The 23,506-nt window shown below is 41.3% G+C and overlaps 1 protein-coding gene across 1 annotated transcript; it reads right to left on the bottom strand.

Annotated features, from left to right (window-relative positions):
- Positions 1–14,555: 14,555 nt before the first annotated feature.
- LOC133884351 (tetraspanin-3-like) lies at positions 14,556–18,368 on the bottom strand. The gene is made up of 2 exons (XM_062323728.1): positions 17,513–18,368; positions 14,556–15,284 (listed from the first exon to the last, which is right to left on the bottom strand). Exons 1-2 carry the CDS (start codon positions 18,044–18,046, stop codon positions 14,934–14,936), a joined length of 885 nt encoding a protein of 294 aa, XP_062179712.1. The 5' UTR covers positions 18,047–18,368; the 3' UTR covers positions 14,556–14,933.
- Positions 18,369–23,506: the final 5,138 nt, after the last annotated feature.

Raw genomic sequence — 23,506 nt, 5'->3', positions numbered from 1 at the left:
ATGGAATGATTCCAGAATCCAAACAATAGTTCTATGCAAAAGGACTACCTAAAGAAGATTAGTCTGCTACCTAATCAATGTCGTTGGACTGTTTAAACAACGCTTAAGTGTGATGGAAGCTACGGCCAGTTCATATGGTCTCGTGCAGAACTGAAGCCACATACATATAATTAGAACCTGTTCATCATTAGGACTAGGTATTAAATGATTATATTGTTGAAAATTGTGAGTGACTGTGACCTTCCAGCTCCAACTAGCAGGCATGCGACAGACAGTAATTCAAAACGAATCAGATTAATTCCCCAGTTGATTGACTTTCTCAGCTGCGCTCGTACGAGTGTGTTGAAATGTAGACAGGCGTGCAAATACTGATCATTTTTTCAGTGAAAACATGCGTTGTTCATGTAAACTGGTCCTTGGATTAGTTTGTTCTGTTTTGTCCCATCTGGATAGTTCTTTGCGTAGGTCCCTGATGGATATTGTCAACAACTCAGCATGCATTTTTTCACCTCAAGCAAAGAAAAAACATAACATTGCAGTTTATATTACATCATGGATTAATTGGTCAAAACAAATCGTACGATGTATGCCATTACTATAATTAGCCTATTTGATATTCTCTGAATGATTAGAAGCTAGGAACAAGTTACTACATTAGTGAACTTCAGGTCGACGTAAGCCTAACGTAGTTCCTAAAAAGAACTACAATATGAACTTGTAGCTTACTGCTGGCTAGCAGCACAGATGCGTTGTACTGTGACCTAACTTACCTGATCGATTCAGGTTAGGACTAAAGAATTGTGAAAGTTTTATCCAACTAGTAGATAAAAAAAACCCCTCAAGCTCAACTGGGCCAGTTAAACTGCAGTGATCGCTTGGCTTTTGTCCTTGAAAGCAGGGTTTTTTTCTTCTTAAATCACTAGGTTACATCCATTTCCAATATTTACAGTTCTCAACCTCTTTTAGTTACGTCTAATCATAGTAGGACAATGCCTAGATAAGAAAAAATGGTAAATAACAAAACAGGTTAACCTAACTAACGACCTTATCTGGACCACCAGCAGATGGATCCAAGTCCAGTGCCAAACTAGAACATGTACGTGGCACACATGATCCAGTCAAGTGCTCATACATGCAGTGTATATACAAGCACACCCAAGATTAACCCTAGCTTAATTTGTCATTCAGTCAACCTGTAAAAATGTACCTAGATCTGGGTTAAATGGAAAATGGTCCAGCAGCATTCTTGGTCCGGTTATTTGCAGATGAACCTATAAGAGTTGGCAGCAAGTTCTGCTGTAGCTGACAGAAATATCACAGTACTGTGTACATTAATTGGTTGGGATGAGATTAGGATTTAGTTTAATTGAGTAGTTGTTATGCCGCAGCTAGAATTAGCAATTAGCATATATAAATGGATCAGCTAGCATTTGTACTGTAAAATGTCAAAACAACTATAGCTATAGTGTCAGCTACATTCCTTTCAGGCTTCTTTTTTCTCAGAGGGTACACCAGGACGCACACCCATGCACGCACATCACACATACACATGCGTGCACGTTCATACACACATTAGGATGGGATTGGGAGGCTTGATGCCTCGCACTACAGGATCTCCTGCTCTCTGCATTCGCATGTTGGAACTTTGATCCCGTCTGTCAAAGCAAATTGGTTGAGATGCGATTAGAATGGAACTGAAGGACATTTGCATGATAATGCATGCCGCCGTCGTAATTTTCAGTCCACATGTTTCCTCCAAAATTTGTGGAGATTTATTCAGCCATCAGGGGGCATGCATGCATCACGTATCTGAATGTTTGCAGCTGAGCATTGTCAACCAAAATGTCAAAAGGAGTCAGCTCATGTCCGTTCATAGGAACACTTCTCTGAGTCTCTGATCCTGGAGACAAAGCAAAGCTTAGCTCATCATATGCTGGTCGAGTTTCAGCGTAAGATCAAAGGGATGCTTTTTGAGGAAATTAACTTGTGTTTTATGTGCAAGTGACTTGAGAAGGAACATGCACTTGATCTGAACAGAAAGGCTGACGCACATGCTTAATCAACTTGGAGGGATTAATTCCAATTGGCCAATCATTAGTAAAAGCAAGGGTTCCTTTAACATTCCTATTTCTCTGATCTACAAGACTATGGGCATGGTTCCAATTCGCCAATCATTAGTCTACCTTGGACGCTACAAGTCTATTTAGGTTTGTCCTAAGTCATATATTTTTAACTTTGATCATCAATAGCTAAAAAATCATGTAGATCGATAACATAAGGTTGATATTATTAGATTCATCGTGAAAATACTATCATAATATACAATTCTTTCTATTTAAAATAATATATTTTTATAATTATTAGTAGTCAAAGTGATATGTTGGAGACCGTGTCGATGTTCTAATGGACTTATATTTGGGGTCGGAAGAGTTATTAATAAAATAGCCTACTAGCCCATAGGGTCTCATACAAAAGTGAAGGTCAAGCATAATTTTAAAACACCTGTTCATGATTGCCAGAACGTACGCAGTAACGATTTAATCGTTGAAAAACATGAGAAATCTATCCCAGCCATTGTCGACCAGGCCTGGGTGGAGCTACTAATTCAAAACGGTATGAAATTAATTCCCCAGTTGATTGACTTGCGTCGCTGTGGTCATATGGTCTGTGTGAAATGTATGTAAACCAGTGTGCCAGATACTAATACTAGTACTAATCAAGAGGTTTGCAGTACATGCATTCTCCACACTTTGCATCAATTTTCTCTGCTCTCCTACGTAGTATTTCTTGCGTAGGTCCCTTGCTAGTACACCACCAACAACAACATGCGTGTAGTTTATACCATATCTCAGAAGAAAATCAAACAACTGACACGACAGATAGGTAAATTAGGTATCACTGGCCTATGAATTTGATGCCTGATGACAAGCTAGGAACAGCTAATAATCAAATTGGTGATTAACCATGCATGCATGACAGCATGATCTAGTTTAGCTACTAGCAGAGATGCGTTGTACATTGACCTAACTTTGGTATAAAATTACCTAGCTGGATGATCCATACGACCATACCATACAAATTTGTCCAAGCACTATCCTAGCTACATAGTGGCCTTTCCCTTGTGGAAAAAATAGGGTTCCTACTTCCTATCCAAGCTACATAGGAAAAAGGACAGAACAAACAAGTTAACCTGGTTGACTACCTTATGAGATGGAACGCATGCATTCAAACGGTTCCAAATCCAATGCCAAACTTATATCTGTCAAGTGTCAATCCACATGACATGCACGCGCCGCATGCTGCTTCTCGGTTCACATATTTCTCCAAAATTTAGGGATATTTTGTTCGTGCATGAGGGGACATGAACAGTTCTGAAATTTGCTGAGCATCGTCAACAAAAATGTCAACCGGTGTCCGTGTCCGTTCATGGCACTTTATCTGAGACTTTGACCCGAGAGATCATACCCTGCTAGACAACAAAGCAGTGCAGATCATGTGGGTGCCAGGTTTTCAGCATGAGATCAAAGGGGTGCGTTTGAACTGGAGAAATTCAGGAGCCAGAAAAAAAAAAGCTAACCTGCTTGGTTGTTCCCCATGTCAAGTGCTACTTTATTGCATTTTCACATGGGTTAGTCCTTGTCTCCTCTCTTTGATCCATGCATTTTTCTCAACGTAGAATCATCAGTCATGTTGTTTGATTGGGTTTTGGGGAAGCTTTTCTGCATGCCAACAGCTGGTTACCAGGGGTAGGGACATGCTAATCTGCTTTTCTGCTGCCTAATCAGTCAATCACTGCATTCTCACTTGCATGCATGTATGATTGACGTGTGTTATCCTTTCACAACTTTTTTGGATGTGCATAGTAGTAAAGTGATAGTAATCATATGCTTTTCTAGAATCCTGTTTGAGTTTGCTTCAACCACTTGTTATGCTTTACCATTGGCACTGAATTGTTTGTTGGCATCGTTTTGGAATTCCCACTATGTGAAGTTTGGTTGTGGATCATGTAAAAGATTTGTGATGGGCTTTAGATGTTTGGATGTGGATGGAATTCAGACCTGTATTTATGGGCCTGGAATGTTTTGCAAGTGGGCTTGTATAGTTGCACTCACATGGTTTTGTAGGCTGAAGTGAGGGCCCATAGAGACCACCTTAACAAATTGCAACAGATACCGGGGTTCCTGCGTAGAAATCTTGTATTGTGCATCCACCACCAGTAGCCATCAAAACTTGTGGAATTTCTTAGAAAACAGATCTCATAAAAATATAAAATTGACACAAAACACATGCATGCCCTTGAGCAACTTGAGCAGTTAACATTTTGTGGTGCGTCAAACAGGAAGCTCCAGTATACTCATAATATTGCCATACAATCTTAAAAATTCGGGGAGAGCAGATTCTATCACGAAACTGTTAAAAATACCCACTTGTATTCTATATAGACCATATGCCGGTGTATATGTATATATAACATCCCTCTCAGACTCATAAGGGATCAACCACACTGAGTTTAGAGAGATATAACATATGCTGAATTGTACTTTGTGCCTTCGTAAACAAATTAATCGATTGAAGCTCTGAAGGAATACACTGAATATCAATAACCTCATCGTGTATGTGTCTGTGTGTAAGAAGCATCAACACCAATATATTTTATGAGCCCATGCTTCACCGGATCTCGAGCAATACTGATAGCACATGTACTGTCGGAGAAAAAAGAGAGTAGGTGCATAAGATGAAACACTAAAATATTCAAGTAACTACCGTAACCAATTGAACCCAACTGTCAATAAAGCCATAGCTTGCAACTCAGCCTCTGCACTGGACTGAGAAATTATGATCTACTTTTTAGTCTACCAAGCAATGAGAGAAACACCAAGAAAAACATAGTAAGCAGAAAAATATCAACGATCACTAGCCCAGGTAGTATCAGAATATGCACGGAGCTGTAAAAAGTTGGAATGTGGAAAGAAAAGACGTCGAGAGATAGTTCCACAAAGAAGATGACTATAGTAGAGCCGAGTGGGAGTAGAGACGAATTGGCTAAGAATGTGCACTGCACGAGAAATGTCGGGACGAGTGACACTAAGGTCAACAAGATAATAGTAGCGTGTGAGATCCGCAAGAGGCTTATCATCAGTAGACCGAAGATAAAAGTTAAGGTCCATATAATCATCAGTCATGTTGTTTGATTGAGTTTTGGGGAAGCTTTTCTGCATGCCAACAGCTGGTTACCAGGGGTAGGGACATGTTAGTCTGCTTTTCTGCTGCCTGATCAGTCAACCCCTGCATTCTCACTTGCATGCATGTATGATTGACGTGTGTTATCCTTTCAGAACCTTTTTGGATGTGCATACTAGTAAAGTGATAGCAATCATATGCTTTTCTAGAATCCTTTTTGAGTTTGGTTCAACCACTTGTTATGCTTTACCATTGGCACTGAATTGTTTGTTGGCATCGTTTTGGAATTCCCACTATGTGAAGTTTGGTTGTGGATCATGTAAAAGATTTGTGATGGGCTTTAGATGTTTGGATGTGGATGGAATTTAGGAGTTTTTTTATTTTTATATTTTTTCGATTAAAAATTTAAATAAATAGATTTTTTGTCGTAATAATTTAAAAAATAGACGCATGCAGCCCTTGAGGGGGCTGTAGCCCTCCCAGAGGTGGTTAGGTAGCCTTACCGCTTCCTTAGAGGATGGGTGGCCTAACCGTCCCCTGAGAGGGGTGGGTAGGGCCTGCCACCCAATGAGAGGGCGGTTAGCAGCCGTGCTGCCCTCTCAGGGGGTGGTTAGGACATTTTAAAAAAAAGTTACAAAATTTACTGGAAAATGTTGCTCAATATTTGAAATAGGTATTTTGCAAAATTTAGAATTAAAATGGTTGAAGAGTACTGAAAACGGTATATTGGGGAAGCGAGATTTTGGAGTAGTTTACGTATTATTCGAAGATAAAAAATCAATATTTGTGAAAAAATTGTATATGTGAAGCACTCGCAGCATATTACGCGGCAATGAGGTTGCGAACGGCGACAAACATAAGATTATACATATGGTGGAAAATATTGCATGAGACTGTAACCACGATGACACGACGAGAAAAAAAAAGTGGCATGTATGGTTCGTACAAAGACCTACTTACTAGTGCGCCGCTCCTAATAATAACATGCCTTAAGAAGTGGAAACATGTCGGGTTACATTAGATACTCTCTACTGAGTGCACCTAGGATATTTTCTCTTTCGCAGGGCATCGAGACTTGCCGCCTTAGCGCGACGGGCCCTCTCCCGCTTCCTTGCCCTCTCAGCCTCCCGAGCCTGAGCCGCGGTATGGTCCTACGTTTCCTTCCTCATGCGCTCTTCTTCCTGCCGCTTCAGTTTCTCTTGTTATTGCTCGTACTTCTGACGTGCGTAAGCTTCCCTCCTCCACCTCATGGTCATGTCGACCCACCGCTTCTGGTCCTCATTTTACTCAATGTCGAGCCATTGAATAAAATCACAGATCGGTAGAGTGGACTGGACAAAGAGAACAAGATGAGAGGTTAGTAAAATAGGGTGTGAAATCGGGCCTCCATTGGTCAACCAGGGCTTTTATCAGCGAGCGATCAAAATAGAAATAACGCGCCGCTGACTCGGGGTTCTCCGTTGATCGGGCCTCCACCAAACGACAAAGCGATAGGAGTCCCACTGCTACCAATCTGCACCATTGCGAATATAAATAAACTGGGGGATGCAATACATAAATGAATCGGCACATGCGTATGAAAGTATCGACTTACCTGTGCTTCCACCGATCGTCGACCGTAAGTAGCTCTCCAGAGCCACGTGGTTGGAATACTCCTATCTCCGTCTGGTGCACGGCGGACAAGAAGCTGTGGTGCCTCTTGTCCACTGCAGGGTCAAGAAGCTCGTGGGTCGCAGAATGTGTCATATCTACATTTAAACGACATGTACATTAATATATTGCAACATGTAGACAAGGACAATATATATTGAATGGAAATTCACATTACAACTATATGCAACATGAATATATTGCGACATGTACTTATAAATGAAAGGTTAAAATGCTAGACAGCGAAGTACAAATAAAACAGCAAGGTACGCTAAATACAATCACACTATAACACGCCGCACTACTCACCTACACAATAGGTGTATTTTTAGGACAATACTTGTACGTGTGACCTGTTTCATTGCACTGGTTGCATCGCTTGACCCTAGGACCCGCCTCGAATTCATCCATATCGTTGCGAATCCGACGAGTTTGTCGACAGTCCGGTGCGTTCTTCATCTTTTCCAAATCAGGCACATAGATTCGTGAAGAGTCTGGATTACTTGTAAAAGTGTCAACAATGCCGTAACCATACAGCTCATGATTCCAGGTGTTCAGTATCTAATCCTTCATGAAATACTTTGAAACATATTGCCTGGGAAGCATATTGTGCTCCGCACATGCAGCTATCTTGTGTGTACAAGGTTTGTGAAGTAATTATGGCTTCTGGCAACTACAAATGCATGTCCCACTCCTAAGCACGCACTCTTGCACATGCCGCTCACGTCTTCCACCCCTACGACCCTTATCCCGGCACAAAACACTGAACCTGTGCTCCGCAGTCCTCTCTTGATTAGCGCGATGTATGTGTGCCTTCTTTGTGGCTTTCTCCATATACTCACATAGCATCCATCCATAAAGTATACGATTATTTTATTACATTTTTAGCAGTTGCGTACCGATCAATAAAGTATTTACAAGTCCCATGCAAAATGACATCTACAATTTCAACGAGTGGGAGGGACCGCATTCCTTGCATGACCCAGTTATAAATCTCAGCAAGATTTGTTATCATTACTCCATACCTTGCCCCACCACTGTCGTATAGCAAAGCCAATTTTCATTTGGCTCATTACGTATCCACTGTGAAAAGCTCCTAATAGCTGACCCTGACCTCCTTACTATCTGAGGAGTATCTGTTGGGAGAGATCCAAGAGCTATCGGTTCATCACCAGTGGCTGCAACCTCTGCTATCTATTTCAGAGTTAGTTCATCCAGTCTTTCCCATAGGGCATTGAACTTCTGTTGCTGGTTTGACTGCACAATTTTTTGAAAAGCTTCATCAACTCTTTGTTTTTGAACTGTCTATAAAAGTTCGCACCCATATGGCGCATGCACCACCTGCTCTTCAGGTCGGGCCACTGTGCTGCAACACCCCATCAAACATTCCCATGTTGCATATCCAGCAAAGCCTGCAATAACCATACATATCTATCATGAATCAGACACACATCTGGCCGGTCAAGAATAATAGCATGCTTCACCCGCTCAAGGAATCAATACCAGTTGTCCCCGTTCTCACTCTCCACGAAGGCAAACCACAGTGGCAGGACTTGGTTGTTACCGTCGACCTCAATTGCAAACAATATCTGTCATTTGCACTTCCCAATCAGGAATGTCCCGTCCAGGTAAATGATGGGTCGACAGTACCGAAATGCTTTGATGGTTGCAGCGAATGCAAAGAAAGCACGCTGCAATACTCGTTTCCCGCTATACTCCACATCAATGGAGGGGTAATGCTTGATATCATAGTAACTGTCTAGGTTCCTTCCACATATTGTGGCTAATTGACGAGGTAGATTGTGATATGAATCTTCATATATTCCGAACCTCATCTCAATAGCCTTCTGTTTTGCCCTCCATGCCTATGTATAGTTTATTGTATACTGGAACCTTTGCTTAATAGCACGGATTATTGATCGTGGCTCGTACCTTAGGTTGTCCACAATCTCCTCATACATAACATTAGCAATAAAAGCAGATGACAGGTTCCGGTGGGCGAACTCTATTTCCTCAATGTGACAATTATGTTCCCTGACTATTGAGCATTGCCAGTAGTCTACCCATTTTCCCCTGAATGCGTGCACCCGTCAAGGACATTGAGGCACCAAACACTTCACATCATACTCCTTTTTACTGGATTTAACAACCTTAAACTGCATCCGAAGAGACAACGACCAGAATTTAACTGCATCAATAACAGCCTCCTTTGTAGGGTACATAGCACTCTGAAACACCTCGTTCTCATCATACTGCCACGGTGTCCGATCAGCCTCATTAACCACCAGCTTTGAAAATTCATGATCCCTACACTCTGCAAGCACTGGAGTATTACCCTCCTCATCAGATGAATCTCCATCGGCAACGGCTTCCTCCAGCTCTTGATCCTCCAGCTCCATCTCTTCAATTATGCTAAGGATGTGCTCCCACTCATCAGCTACACCCATCGGTTGCATCTCAGGAATATCCCCAACATCTGCCCTAGTCCCGACATTTACCGAGTCTGATTCATCTTCCACTGCCTCACTTGGTCCCGCTACTGCTTCCGCAGAGTTTACCTCTGTTTGATCTTTCTGGTACGCCTCAGCTAAAAAAATCAGAGGTAAGCCACGTTCACAAGATATATCTATATACTGCCTCCAAGTTGATATGGCTTCGATTGGAATAAGCTCGTCAAAGTATCCCTGACTAGCACGGCTGAGGACAGCTTTCAGCTTAAGATCATGTTGCTGCGGATCCAGTTGGAAAAACCGCATCAGCCACTTGCACACACCCGCAATGGTCCTTTCATTAGCTTTACTAATACCCTTCATGACATGACGAAACCTAGACAGATCTACACCGTTAGAACCATACCTAATTTCACCCTCACCATAATATATTTGAAAAATTAATTTATCTGCTATCCCTAAAACATCCGCAAATATAACCAATGTTAAGACCGACGAACTATATTTCTGAGTATCGGAACTAAAAAAATTACCAACACTGATTCATGCCTAACAAAAGATTCTTCAATAATACCTCTAACCAAACTAACCTACAATTATTACTCTATACAATCTACATTTAATAGCTATCCTACCATGTCGAAATTAATATTGATAGTATACTAGCATTTTCTAAACCCTAAATCCTAGGTCATACAATGCTAATCCCTATGTCACACAATGCTACCCTACAATTATTACTCTGCACAATCTACATATTCAAAACTACTATACTACAAATAATATTCTGTACTTAATTGTTATCCTACCATGTCATAATTAATATTGACAACATTCTACTAAATACAGTATTTTCTAAACCCTAGGTCATCCATGTCTAAACCATATGTCATGCAGTGCTACTCTACTTATTAACAACAATAAAAGTATACAAGAAATTACCGGAAAATGCTCTTCAAATCCGCAGATCAAATACAGCAGGGTTTCGCCGCGCTCTCCTCTCCTCTCTTCTTCAGAGCTTTCTCTTTTTTCGGATTAAAATGAGTATTTCTCCTCAATTTTCAGTCTTTTATAGAGAAGGGAGGAGGTGGGGGGTGGGCGGCAAGGGTAGCGCGCAGGCGAGAAGCCCCTACCCGCCCTCTGAGAGGGCGGTCAGGGCCCTTGCTGCCCTCTCGGGGGGCTGTAGGCGCCTATTTTTGTAATTTTTGCGACGAACTGGGAGTAGAGACGAACTGGCTAAGAATGTGCACTGCACGAGAAATGTCAGGACAAGTGACACTAAGGTCAACAAGACTCCCAACAAGATAACAATAGTGTGTGAGATCCGCAAGAGGCCTACCATCAGTGGACCGAAGATGAAGGTTAAGGTCCATGAGAGTCTCAACAGTACGCTCATCAGTGAGAGAAGTACGATCAAGAAGATCCTAAATATACTTATCTTAGGATAGAAAGAAATCCTCAGATGTAGAAGAAATATCAATCCCAAGAAAATAATGAAGAAGATCTAGATTGAATATAAGAAACTGCTTATTGAGATGAGCCTTCACAAAGGCAATATACTCAAAATCATCTCATGTAATGATCAGATCATCAACATACAAGAGAAGAAGAGCCCGACCGTCAGATTAAGTGTGGAAAAAAAGCGCAAGATCATGAGCACTAGCAGAAAAACCAGCAGTAATGATCACAAAAGAAAAGTGCTTAAACCTGACATGAGGGGCTTTCTTAAGGCCATAAAGAGAGCGACGGAGATGACAAACTATGCCCTCGGGAACAAAATACCCTGGCGGTGGGTGCATGTACAAAAATCAAAAGTCTTGAAAAGAGGCCTCTGAGTCAAGAATCTAAGGTGAGGTACTTGACTGTGCAGAATATGGTCTCTCAGTACCAGAAAAAGGATTAGTAGAACTAGCACAACCTGTTGGTGAGGAGATAGAGGTAGCAACCAGGCGTCGAAGTAGTGTCATAATCTCCTACTAAGTGACAGTCAAAGAGGTAGTCGAGGTATTGAAAGTGCATCTAGCCCCTATGTGTGGTTTTGGTAATTAATGACAATACATATGGACTAACAATGTTGTTGAGATTGTTAGTAGGTTGTTCAATAGGTGATGCATGGAGAAGAGACATGCATGAACTCTAGGTGAATGGGAAGATTGAAAGTACATCAAGATGAATGAGCTCTAGGTGATGCTCGGATGTGATGCATGGAGGAGAAATATGCATATAAATAAATGAGCTTTTAGTGATGCTCATAAGAAGAAGAAGAAGCTCAATAAGATTAGCAATAAGCTTGAATGCTAAGTTACTTGTGGAGATCAAGTAACTAAAGGTATGACTTGTTAATAGAGTTTTATGGACTAACCCGTGTGCTATGTGTTTAAGAATGAGTAGGGTTAGGTTCTATATGAAGATTGACAATATGCATGAAGGCTAATAAGTTACTTGTGGAGATCAAGTAACTTAAGGTATAAATGTTGTCATTTAAGTTTTATGGACTAACCCATGTACTTTGTGCTTGAGAGTGAGTTGGGGTTAGGATCCATAAAAAGGCATAAGTTGAATTGAAATCATATATGCCAAGAGTGAAGAACAAGAATGGACTCCATATATGAAAAAGTGAATTCCTAGAAGATGTCGAATACAAAGTGGTTTTCTATGGCAAGACGGTGAAGGGCAAGCAAGACTCGGCTGCGATGGACCATCCGTGGTGAAGGGCAAGCAAATGGCTTGGCGCCGAAGGACCAAGGCGGTGGTGAAGAGCGAGTGAAGGCTTTGCGCCGATGGACCGTGCGAGGCCATATGAAGCTATGGATGATTCACATCAATCATATGAAGAATCAAGAAGAGATGGAGTGAAGAATATATGGAAGTTGGCAACCCTCAAGGTTTGAAAGAAAGAAGCGGTACTTGAAAGTTTTTCAAAAGCTCAAAGTGGTTCAAACGAGTTTTATCTTTGAATTTGAGTATAGGTATGCCGCACTATTAAGAGGGATGCAATGTGAGCTAATTGTCGTGTCTCAGTGCTCAAGAGTTCCCAACCAAACCCAAAGTGAGAGTTTGTTGTTAAGAGTCCGAAGCGGAAAGTGGGGAAGTGTCCAAAATGGGTTTTGGAGTGTTCCTAATTTTATCCTATGTGTTTTAGGTCATGAATTCAGTTAGGATGTGTAGCCCTCTGAATAAGCTTTCCATAGAGTCCAAAATCGTCAAAATCGGACTCCGGGATCAAAAGTTATCGCCGTTTTTCGGAGGTCAGCTGTGCTGTACTCGGAGACTCCGGTGAAGACCGGACTCTCCGGTACCTGGAAAGGCCGGAGACTCCGGTGAGGTCCGGATACTCCGGTGAAGTCCGGATACTCCGGTACCTGGAGTGGCCGGAGACTCCGGGAAGTCTTCGGGGCTGTTTTCTGGGTCAAGTGCCGACCGGAGACTCCGGTGTAGGCCGGATACTCCGGTAAAAGTCCAGAAAAGAGCGTAACGGCTAGTTCTGACACATTCTGTGACCGTTCTGACGCCGTATTTGGATTTAGGGCCGGATACTCCGGTGTTCACCGGATACTCCGGCCAGTTCTGTCAAAAATAGTAACGGCTAGTTGTTTGGAGTGGGCTATTTATACCCCACTCACCCCATCCTTTGGGGCTGCTGGAAGGGCACGAAAAGAACACATTTTTAGAGCCAAAAGAACCTCTCCCACTCTATTCTAGTGTGTGATTTGAGAAGAAAAGTGAGTTGGGTTGAGAGATTGGAAGATTGAGTGCAAGTGAGCTAAAATCCATTCTTGAGCACTTGAGTTCTTGACAAGAAGTTCTCGAAGCGTTTGTTACTCTTGGAGGTGAAGCCTCCTAGCCGGCTAGGTGTCGCCGGTGAGCTCCCGTGCTTGTGGTGAGCCGCGGAAAGTTTGTGAAGGTCGATCTCACCTCCGGAAGGAAAGAGATCAAGTTAGTGGAAACCGAGCTCAAGTGTGACCGAGCTTGGAGAGGAAAGCGGTTGAAAGAGACCCGGCTCGTTGGAGCTTCCTCAACGGAGACGTAGGATTCACGGTGGTGAATCCGAACTTCGGGAAACAATTCTTTGCGTCTCCTCTCTTGTTTCCTTACTTTTATGTTCTTGCTCAAATCTTTGTGCATATTGCTCGATATACTTGTTTGTGTGTATTTGAGTGTAGGTTCTTCGTGAATCTACTTGGAATCATCTCCGGGAACACACGACATCACTTGGTTTGAGCTAGAACTCTCTACTCATTTATTTCATTCAGTTTCGGGCTCTGTTCTGTACAGAACCCGGAGAATCCGGCCTTTACCGGAGTTTCCGGACCTGTACACACCGGAGTATCCGGACTACACCGGAGACTCCGGGGTGAACAGTAATTCCAGGCATATGAACAGTATTTTCAGCCTTTTTCAATTTATGTTTTATTGCATATCTCTTGCTAGAATTGAGTAATTTTTGTCACCTTAGGATTGTAATTTCCACACTTATTTAGGGTGATTGTGCACTAGTTGAGCCTAGCATATTTAGGTTTTTTCTCTTGTGAAAAACTCGTTAGTTTATATTCCGCTGCAAGTTTAGACCAACGGTAGAAATGGTTGAATTTTTGTAAAAACGCCTATTCACCCCCCCTCTAGGCGACATCATTGTCCTTTCAGGTATAAGCACCAGAGGGTCGTCGAATATGCTTCTTCTTTTGGTAACAGTTCACCTCAACATGACCCTTTTTGCTATAGTAGGTGAAGTGAGGACAGTCACCACCACCTGAAGAGGCCGTGGAAGGTGAAGGATTAGCACGAGGAGCAGGCGGCGTTGTGGACGAAGATGTATGGCAACAGGTGGCTAAGCAGCTAGCAATGAGGAAAGTGGTAGTAGTCCAGAACCACGCAAATGAGTTCCTCCGAACGCATCTCCGTAAGAGCCTCCACAAGTGTGACACGGGGATGATGTGCAAGTAGCTAAGCATGACGCCGTTCAAACTCGGGATAAAGATGAGTCAGGACCTCATAGAGGCGATGAAATTCCCTTTCAGCACGCAGATTCAAACACCACTGATCTGGCAGCGGATGGAGCGGCGACGGCCGACAGATCAGTCCAGGGCAATGGCGAGCAAGCAGTGACGCACGACACAATGGGTTGGGGCGGCTGCATCATGGGCGATGGCGCGAATCTGACCGAACGAAGCAAGTGGGACAGGCGAGGGAGCCAGCCGACGAGGGAAGGAGGCTGGATTATATATACATATACATGTAAGCAATATGTAAATAATCTCTTATAACATGTGGATATACATAGACACAATATATCACAATATATATCTCTAATAAAAACCATCATAGCAATATCTTCCAGAATGTAGAAGATAATATATTCTTCTAAGGAAGATGTCAAATGAAAATCTCCCATACAAATAATACAATCCTAAATGAGGGAAACTCTCTTGTTTCTTGCAGACCTCATCTTGTACTCAATACATAATAGACCTACCCTAAAGACTAAAGCAAGCACAAAATCAAAGCATTCTGAACTTTTGATACAAGGAACTTCTTCCCTTTTCACAACCCAAATGAAGCCGATTCCGCATTTCAGTCAAATATAGCAAACGCCAAGCCTTACCACCACCCACTGTGGTCTTTTGTACAGGCCAAGGCTTCAGATTCCGCAGCCTAGAACTGGAACCTGCTCGGCTGAGACTTGGTCATCCGTGCCATGCCGATCGGCTCATCATTCTCGATCCTCTTGGCATTGCGGAACGCAGCACAGCCGGCGACGTACACGATCACGAGGATGATCAGCACAACAATGTTCAGGATGGCAACCTTGCGCCAGCTCTTCTTGATGCCGGCGAGGACGCCTGCCTTGCACGAGTCACACTGGAAGCAGAGCGTCTGCTGGTCGTTGCTCCACTTGCTACAGTCAAGGTCGGTTACCACGGTCGGAACACCGGGGTTCGGTGTCCACAGTGTCTCATTCTCATATGTGAATGCACATGATGATGGCGGTTTGCAGCATCCAGACTGCAATATTCAGTAACAAAATAGATAAGTATCCTGAGAAATCACACCACAATCTGTTACTCTGAGAGACAAAGAACTCACTCCTGTAAACCCATAAACTAGTTTTACTAGCTACACCAAAATATAGAATGATAGAATGTTAAATTTCTGTTAGTTAAGAGCTTGAAGACAGCTGATTGACCTGAAATACTCGACCTATGAGCTCAAGTTCTTGAAGGCAATTAAGTGTTTGAACAAATTTCGACCAAGGGCAGACCTCTATGTTTCCTTTATCAAAGGACCCACAATTAGTCCTGATCGAAAAACATTCACCATTTGAAAAATATTTGGAAATTAGCACATAACTAATTAGAAAAGGGAAAATTGCAAAAAACCACCTTCAACAAAAGTATCTTGAAGCAAATTTACATCAACAATAACTGAAATGAACAAAAACAGTAGCACTAAAATGGCAAAGTTAAGTACGCTATGAGATTGGTAGCATTTGTTGGGACAGTATGGAGACCAGTTATCTAGTATTCTCATCACCTAGACTAACAAAGCCTTGACCTCCAATCAAGAAAAAGAAAAAAGAGGCGATGACCATAGGATTGATCCCATACTCCTTAAGAACTTGTCCAAGCCAGTTTGACTATGGCTTGAAGAACGTACGAGATGGTCCATATGCATGCATGCACAGGAAAATACAAACTATCAACGCCATCCAACCAGTCATTTAACAACCGCTAGGCGGGTGCTCATCGGCTGCAAGCCTGCAACGGATCTCAAATAGACGATTATCACAAGTCCTGCACTCTACCCACTGACCTACACATCATACACAAGTAATTATCGGGCATGGACAATAGATAATCTGTGTCTAAGTATAAACGCGACACATGGTGTAGAGTATAGTCTCTACAGAAACAACTAAAAGGTCAAAGGTATATTTGCAAGTCATTTGTGAGACTGTAAACAAGGAGAAAAACAACAAACTCGACAGTTAGGGGCGACAGCAAGGACAACAAAGGCAAGGCTTCCATGGTCCAATCCCAACTCTGAAATGTGACCCCTAGCAACTGGCTTTTGGCTGTCGTGGTCACACTTTGGTGTATTTGGTAGGACGCGAGAGAGACCCTGATTCCTCAATCATACAAATATTGTGGTACTCCTTGTCGTCTGGTATCCGAAAAGATGAGGAAAGCTAGGAAAGTGATCCCCAGCCTCACCACCACAGATAGCAGATTCTACTTACCACTGCAATAGTGTCAACTCCTAGTACTACTTGTTCTTTGCACTGCACTGAAATGGTGACTTCAGGAAAAATAACTCACATAGACCAGGACTCAAATTGACTGATAAATACTTACTGGTTAAGTTTCTTTTGGTGTATGTATGGTTGGGGGATACAAATTTGTTCCATGAAAAAAAGGACACTTGTCTTTCAGAGAGTTGTTCACATTTAGCAAAATACTATTTGAAACCTTTTCCATCATTATCCGGATAATAAACTTTTTCCCCCTCCATGATTTGAAGCCTCTTAGTCTTAGTCACCACAAAGTGTCTGTACTTAAGGGCACTTGCTACAGAATTATAGACGTAATTCCTTTATGTGATGTAAAGCAATTCAATTCAAGGAACCGAGCTAATAAAGCACATAAAAAGATTGCTTTTGAAGAAAGGTATATGCTGGAATGGAATCGAAGGGACTGCCAAAGTCAGTGGCCCTTCTAGCTGCTTTGCCCCAAATCAGGAGCAAGCAAAAGGCCTGCTGAATTAACAATTTCTCAAAGGTGCAAGGCATGAACAAATATACTAAAGGCCATGACTTGCTAAGCGAAAGGGGGACTGCTGATAAAAGGGGTAAGCGAGCCAGGAACTGGAATATCCTACGCCACCTTTGCAACAAGCAATCACGAGCCAGGAAGAACCGAGATTGTTTACCCTTTTCTGTGCAACAAAAATCAATAATTCGAGCAAAAATGCAATCTTTCTTTCCCCTAATTTACCTAGATAAGCAGAGAACAGCGAAACTAAATGACAGAAAACCCCAAAATTTTCAGCCCTGAAATTCGTCAAAGTTCGACCCTTTGCACACCACATCTAAACATTCACGCTCCTTCCTATGACCGTCACAGGGGGGGGGGGGGCGACGCGATTTTTCGGCCCCAAATCACATGGAAAACAAGGCAAGAACTGAATCTTTGGAGAAAGAGAGTGAGGGATTGGGGGAGAAGACAAGAGGTGACCTGAATGGGGGAGAGGTTGCGGGAGTAGAACATGTCTGGCGTCTCGGGGACGAGCATGCCGGTGTTGGGGTTGCGGGCGAAGCGCCTCATGCCGGCGCAGGCGTGGCCCTCGCGGAGGCAGGCACTGATGGTGGCCCAGTACTGCGGGTCGGCAACGCGGTCCCTGAGCCAGCCGCTGTAGTCGGTGAGCTGGTACTCGAGGAAGCGACGGTTCATGACGACCTGGCCGTCGCCGCGGTCGGTGACGGCAAAGGCGAAGACGATGAAGAAGAGGAGCGCGAGGACGACGAAGAACATGGCGAAGAGGTAGAGGCGGAGGAGCCAGGTCTGACGGTAGCAGGCGCCGGCAAAGCCCATGAGGGAGATGACCATGAGCACGAGGCCGACGATGATGATGGGCCACTGCAGGAAGCGGATGCAGTCGGTGGAGTTGGCCCGGGACGCCAGCCAGATTCCGCCGCCCAGGATCGGGATCGAGATCAGGAACGTTATGAAGTTCACGATCCCCAGCACGCTCGTGCCACCGCGCAACATCTTCTTGGCTGCTACCTGCTACTGCTGCTTCTTCTTCTTGGACCAGCTCTTCCTGCTGCTGCTCTGTTTCTTGGCTCTCTCTCTCTCTCTCTCCCTCTCTCTCTCTCTCCTCTGGCCCTGTCTCACACAAAGCAAGCTTCCAACGGCACGACACTTGGTGAAGCAAGCAGACAGATATAGAGCAGAGAGAGAGGCGATTGGGTTGGTTCTTAGCGACCTCGCCTCGAGGAGGGCAGGAGGCTAGCGAGAAGCACGCAGCAGCAGTGCGCGCCCGCGCCTGTACTATGCGGACTGGAGTAAGCAGCAGATTGGAAAGGGAATTCCGGATTTGATTAGCGGTAAAGCAGGTTTACAAAAGCGAGTCATAGCCACATGTTTCGAGAGCGTGATCATAATCTAACTCGTTTAAGTTTAACACTAAAATCGATTATCATTGCTGCTACACGTTTCAATGGACCATGTTGGTCGGTGTTGATGTGATTTTTGCAACTCGCCTTTGCTGATGAATGGCGACAGGGATGAGCTAGATCATATACCAGCCACGGCGTTGCCACCGATGACTTGTAGCATGAACAAACAAAGGGTCTTTGTAAAACTGCTCTATACTTGACCGAGCTCTTAGAATAATTTTCTGATAAAATTAAAGAAGCTCTATTAAGAAGTAGTTTTTAGTTTTAAATAATTTTATAAGAATAATTCTCTAAAATAAAAAAAAATAAATTAAAAATTAGCTTATTTTGACTCACTTCTTACACAGAATTACTTCATCCATAAAATTTACCTTATAAAAATACTTTCAGTCATAAAATTATTCCATTCAAAAAATTTAGATTAGAAAAAGTTCTACCAAACAGACTCAAACGATAACGAAACGAGACCGTCTAATGTTATGCCTCAACGTGAGAGACAAACAGTAAAATGAGTCTACTGCCATAGTACATCTGACGTACTGTTCATGAGAATACTGTGGGTAGTTACTGTTCACCAAAATAATGTGCAACTTTACTGTTCATCACATATTGTAGCTCTAAATCTACTCTATCGTTTCTCAAACGCACGACTGAGATGGAGTAAAGTCAGAGGCATTGTACCTCTCTGACTTTGCTCTATGACGTTAGAGGATCCCATTCCAACAGTAGCACCATTTGAAATGCGGGAAATCTCATGATTTTTATAAGAAATGAGCTGATTCCTTGAGATTCGCACATTTTAATTTTCAAACATACTTAAACGCAAAACTCAATGCTTCCCTTCGAAACAAGAATATCAAATCTCTACTATATAAAACATAAATTAGTTCAACATCATCTTTTATCTACAGACGAGCGCTTGGCTCGCTAGCAAGACGCAAGGGAGCGTCTCCGCCGGTTCGGGGTTCGATCCCTGTTCTAAAAAAAATAATAAAAAACCATAATCTTTTATCTTACTCTCCTCTCATCTAATAAAAATTCCTAAAAATCTAATAATTTACTCACTATTACCATTCACTCTTGTTACTTGCTACTGATATAAAACATATTTTACTAATAAAAATAAATGAAAAAATTATAAAAAAATTAGCGAATAATTTTCTCCTCTTTTTTCGGATCCTATATAAACTACAGTATCACTCTAGACATGTTCGTTTAGCGACACTTCTATCACGTATTTATATTTTCATATATTAAATTTATACTATATATATTATCACGTCTAGTATTTATATTTTTATTATAACCTATATGCACTTAGCTAGTGGAAAACAAAAATGTAACGAATTGTAGTTCCGGGTGAGCGACTTCTTGGGAACCTGCATGCTTTGTTTTGCTTGCAGAAACTTGTCCAATTCTGAAAGGGAAAAAAAGAACTCTCACCGAACGCGGTGCTGCATCTGCAGCATGATAAAAACAAGGCTTGCACACGAACTGCTGGATGCAGCTTCTTCTGTTTTTTTTTTCAGGGCCCATGCTTTGTATCTGCTGATGCGATGCGCATGCCATGTAGTATGAAATATCTCTAGAGCACACCCATGTGGATCCCATGATCCCTTAATTTGAGATGAGTGCCTGGTTATTTGTTAAAGGAGTATAAAAATGGTGCAACTTGGATTAATTATTCAACTGCTTCACCTGAAAATGATGAGGAGGCAGATGAGATGCATGTGCAATGCAGTGACAGACGAGGAGTAGTAGAGTAATATTCAGGTAATTTCATGTTCATTTTGCGTTGACCAATTGACGGTGAATTCACTGAGGAGGAAATTGTGGAGAAATTCCTAGGAGGAAATTGAGCTAAACATCACTGGATTATGTGTTTATTATCAGATACTTATGAGCTGCAGTGGACATCATGGGCACGTAATGAGCTAGTACATGATGCATCCACATCATAGGGTGGAGCCATTGATGGTCACCCGAGCAGGTTTGAAAAATCGTTGAAAACTGCCCAGTATCGGTGAATATGGTCAATTCGATTCACACCGTATTTACAAATCGATTAATTTTCAAATTTAAATTCAAAAAAGAATCACAAAAATCATTAAAAAAATCTAAAAATACTAGAGACAATTCTAAAACCTTCTGTGAAAAAATTCAAAAATAATATCATTTGCATCATATTTTATGGAGAAAAAGTTTTAAAAAAATGCTGAAATGGGTCGTATGAACATGATGATTTGGCACATCATGTTAAGAAAAAGCTTAACATGTAAGTACATTTTTTTTTATGTAGTATGTATCTTAAGAGGATCTTTAAAATTAATTTCACTTTATTTAAAGTTTTATTAATTTCTTCATGATTTTTATAAAATTCACAAATATAAAGTGAACATGTTAAGAAACAACACTGTACTTAACTTCTTCATGTCTACCATTATTTGTTCTGCATAAAGAATAGTATAAGTAAACTAATAAAAGTGGTTTCGTTAATTTTGGAGATGTGATGAGTTAGTTATGAATTAATCTAGTTGCAACATATTTACACAAGCATGCATGTTACAATAACTATTTTATGAGTTCATGTATTTTTAAAAGACATAGGATTATGTAAGAAGATAAAAAAATTGGTTTCATGATTTGTAGATTAGCAAAGAATTAACTATACATTTAACTATGTTTAGCAAATATATTTTCTCACAGAAAATATATAACCTTTTATGAGTATAAATACTTTTATCATGTAGATCATGTTACAAGGAAAAAAATTCATTTGATTTAAAGCTCAGATGAATTAGTTATTGATTTTATAAGATTAAGCTATTTTTTAGTTTTTATTGAACTTGAGCGGTTTTCAATAAAACCAGGCGGTTTTTGATAAAACCGAGTGATTTTTTATCAAATTCAAGCAGATTTCGATCACAAACGAAATGCGGAAAATGCGGTCGGTTTTTGGTACAATTCGAGCGGTTTTTGGTTCAATCGAGCGGTTACCAAATTGTTGATTCAGTCGGTTTTTACCTTTGATTTACAAATTTGACCAACCGAATTTGAGCGAATTCTCACCAAATTTTAAGCAGTTTTCGCGATATTCATGAATTCGGAAAATCGCCGCCAAGCAGTCTCTGAACTTCAAATGGTTTTGTGAACCCTGCACCCGATTCGTTTTCTTCCTTTTTCAAATAAAAAATACCCCTCCTTTTGATCCGAATTTTTTTTTTTAGAGCATGTGAGTCACACAGGTGAGAAGGACATGTCCTCCAGGGTTTAAAATAGGAGAAAGGAAAAGGAAGAAAATTGCTCTTTCGAATTCTAATTTACAACGGAGACAAAGTTGATGAGAAAACAATAGGGATCTTGCCTGAAATGCTGAAACCTCCTTGTCATATCGATTTTTGACGGGTACAATGCAAGCTAGTGGCATCCTCTGATCAATTTGGAGGAAACATGTCCAAAGAGACATTCAGGCCGAATTTCTCAGAGAAGAAAATATAGATTTGGCCCCGGAATGAACTATGGGATTATGAACCGCCTTTGGAATATATATATTTGTGAGCAAATATATTTTGGAAAAGGAAAGCTTTATTGACTCTATAGTCACATCAAGATGATACAATACATAAGAGTTTTTCCTCAACTTCTGTATAAGAATGCACATAACCAAACAAAAAGAACAAAGAAAACCAAAACATAGCTAAAACAAAAAAGAACATGTCCTCAATAAGTCAATTATGGTGGTAGAGCTTCAATACGAAGATTAGAGCACCACCCAAACCAGATAAAGAGCTCCATGGCCGCTCGGTCCAACTGTGCACATCCAGATGTAATAAATTGACGATGTTCCTCTTGTTACATCACCGACCACATACGGAGCCAATGAGTAAAAGTAAAAATAACCTGCAAAGTAAAAACATATTTTTTTTATTAAAGATAATGACATCCATGCATACCATAGCAAACAAAAAAAGCCTGCCGCTACTAGAATATTAGTTGTCAAATTTTTACTAAGAGCATATAGCCAAGTTCCAAACATGTTTGATTACCTTCATGGTTGGTAAAGATTTATTGTCACATGGACTATATACCATGCGGAACAAGCAAAACGACATTTAAAAGAAGAGATGTTTAATCATCTCCAGTTTGTGATAAAAGCAATACTTTTGATTGCCTTGCTATTTTCTTTTAGTGAGGTTATTCTTTGTTAGTAACACATTTTTATGTAAGTGTAAAAGTAAGATCTTAATTTTTAATAGAAGTCTTAGTTTTCACATATGTTTATACCGAATAGATTGATCACTATGAACAAGAGTTTTATAGAGCGAGTTAACAGAGAGTCTTCTCGATTAATTTAAGTTTCATCGAAACTCATCCCATTCTTCTACCAAATTAATGTTTGTAAGGCGATAATATATAGATCAGGATGTGTATCATGTTCCTTTCTGACTGCATGAAGTTGACAAGAGCGAGGGAGACGATGAATTGAAATGCTAAGAAGATCAGACTAGATATAGGAATAACTAGTGGTTCCTGACAATCTTTAGTGGCAGTTGGTACAAGTAACAATGATTACAAGTGAAGAAATCAGCAGAGTGAATTATATATTAGGAGTAGTTTGCGAGCGCAGTTGGTTAGGGTCCATACAGTAGGACATGCCCATTTAGATTAAGTCTTAGATTCAATATGGATGCTTATATTTTTTTATTAAATTTTAAGAGGAATAGTAGATGTGTATATGGGTGTATTCAGTAATTAAAGTGCATGACTGTGTTATGTGAGAATATACTTTCAGTTTTGTTTGCATACGGCGTAAATATAGCGTGTGTATGTACTTGTGCGCGACTTGTACTCTAAAAGAGGTTAGTTTGACTATATTAATTCTGCTTGGCTGTTGCTGTCAGCCGTGTACGAGTGACCAATGGTCCTTGGTGACGTGTCACCTGTAGGACGCCACGGCGACGCACCTACATCAGCCTTACGGCAACACGTGTCGTGGTTCGGCGGCGCCACGTATGTGCATATGGAGGCGGTGGGGTGAGAATTTGACAAG

The sequence above is a fragment of the Phragmites australis genome, chromosome 11 (assembly GCF_958298935.1).
Source record: "Phragmites australis chromosome 11, lpPhrAust1.1, whole genome shotgun sequence".
Lineage (NCBI taxonomy): Eukaryota > Viridiplantae > Streptophyta > Magnoliopsida > Poales > Poaceae > Phragmites > Phragmites australis.
The sequence above is the reverse complement of the archived record's forward strand: the minus strand, read 5'-3'. Positions and strand labels throughout refer to the sequence as shown.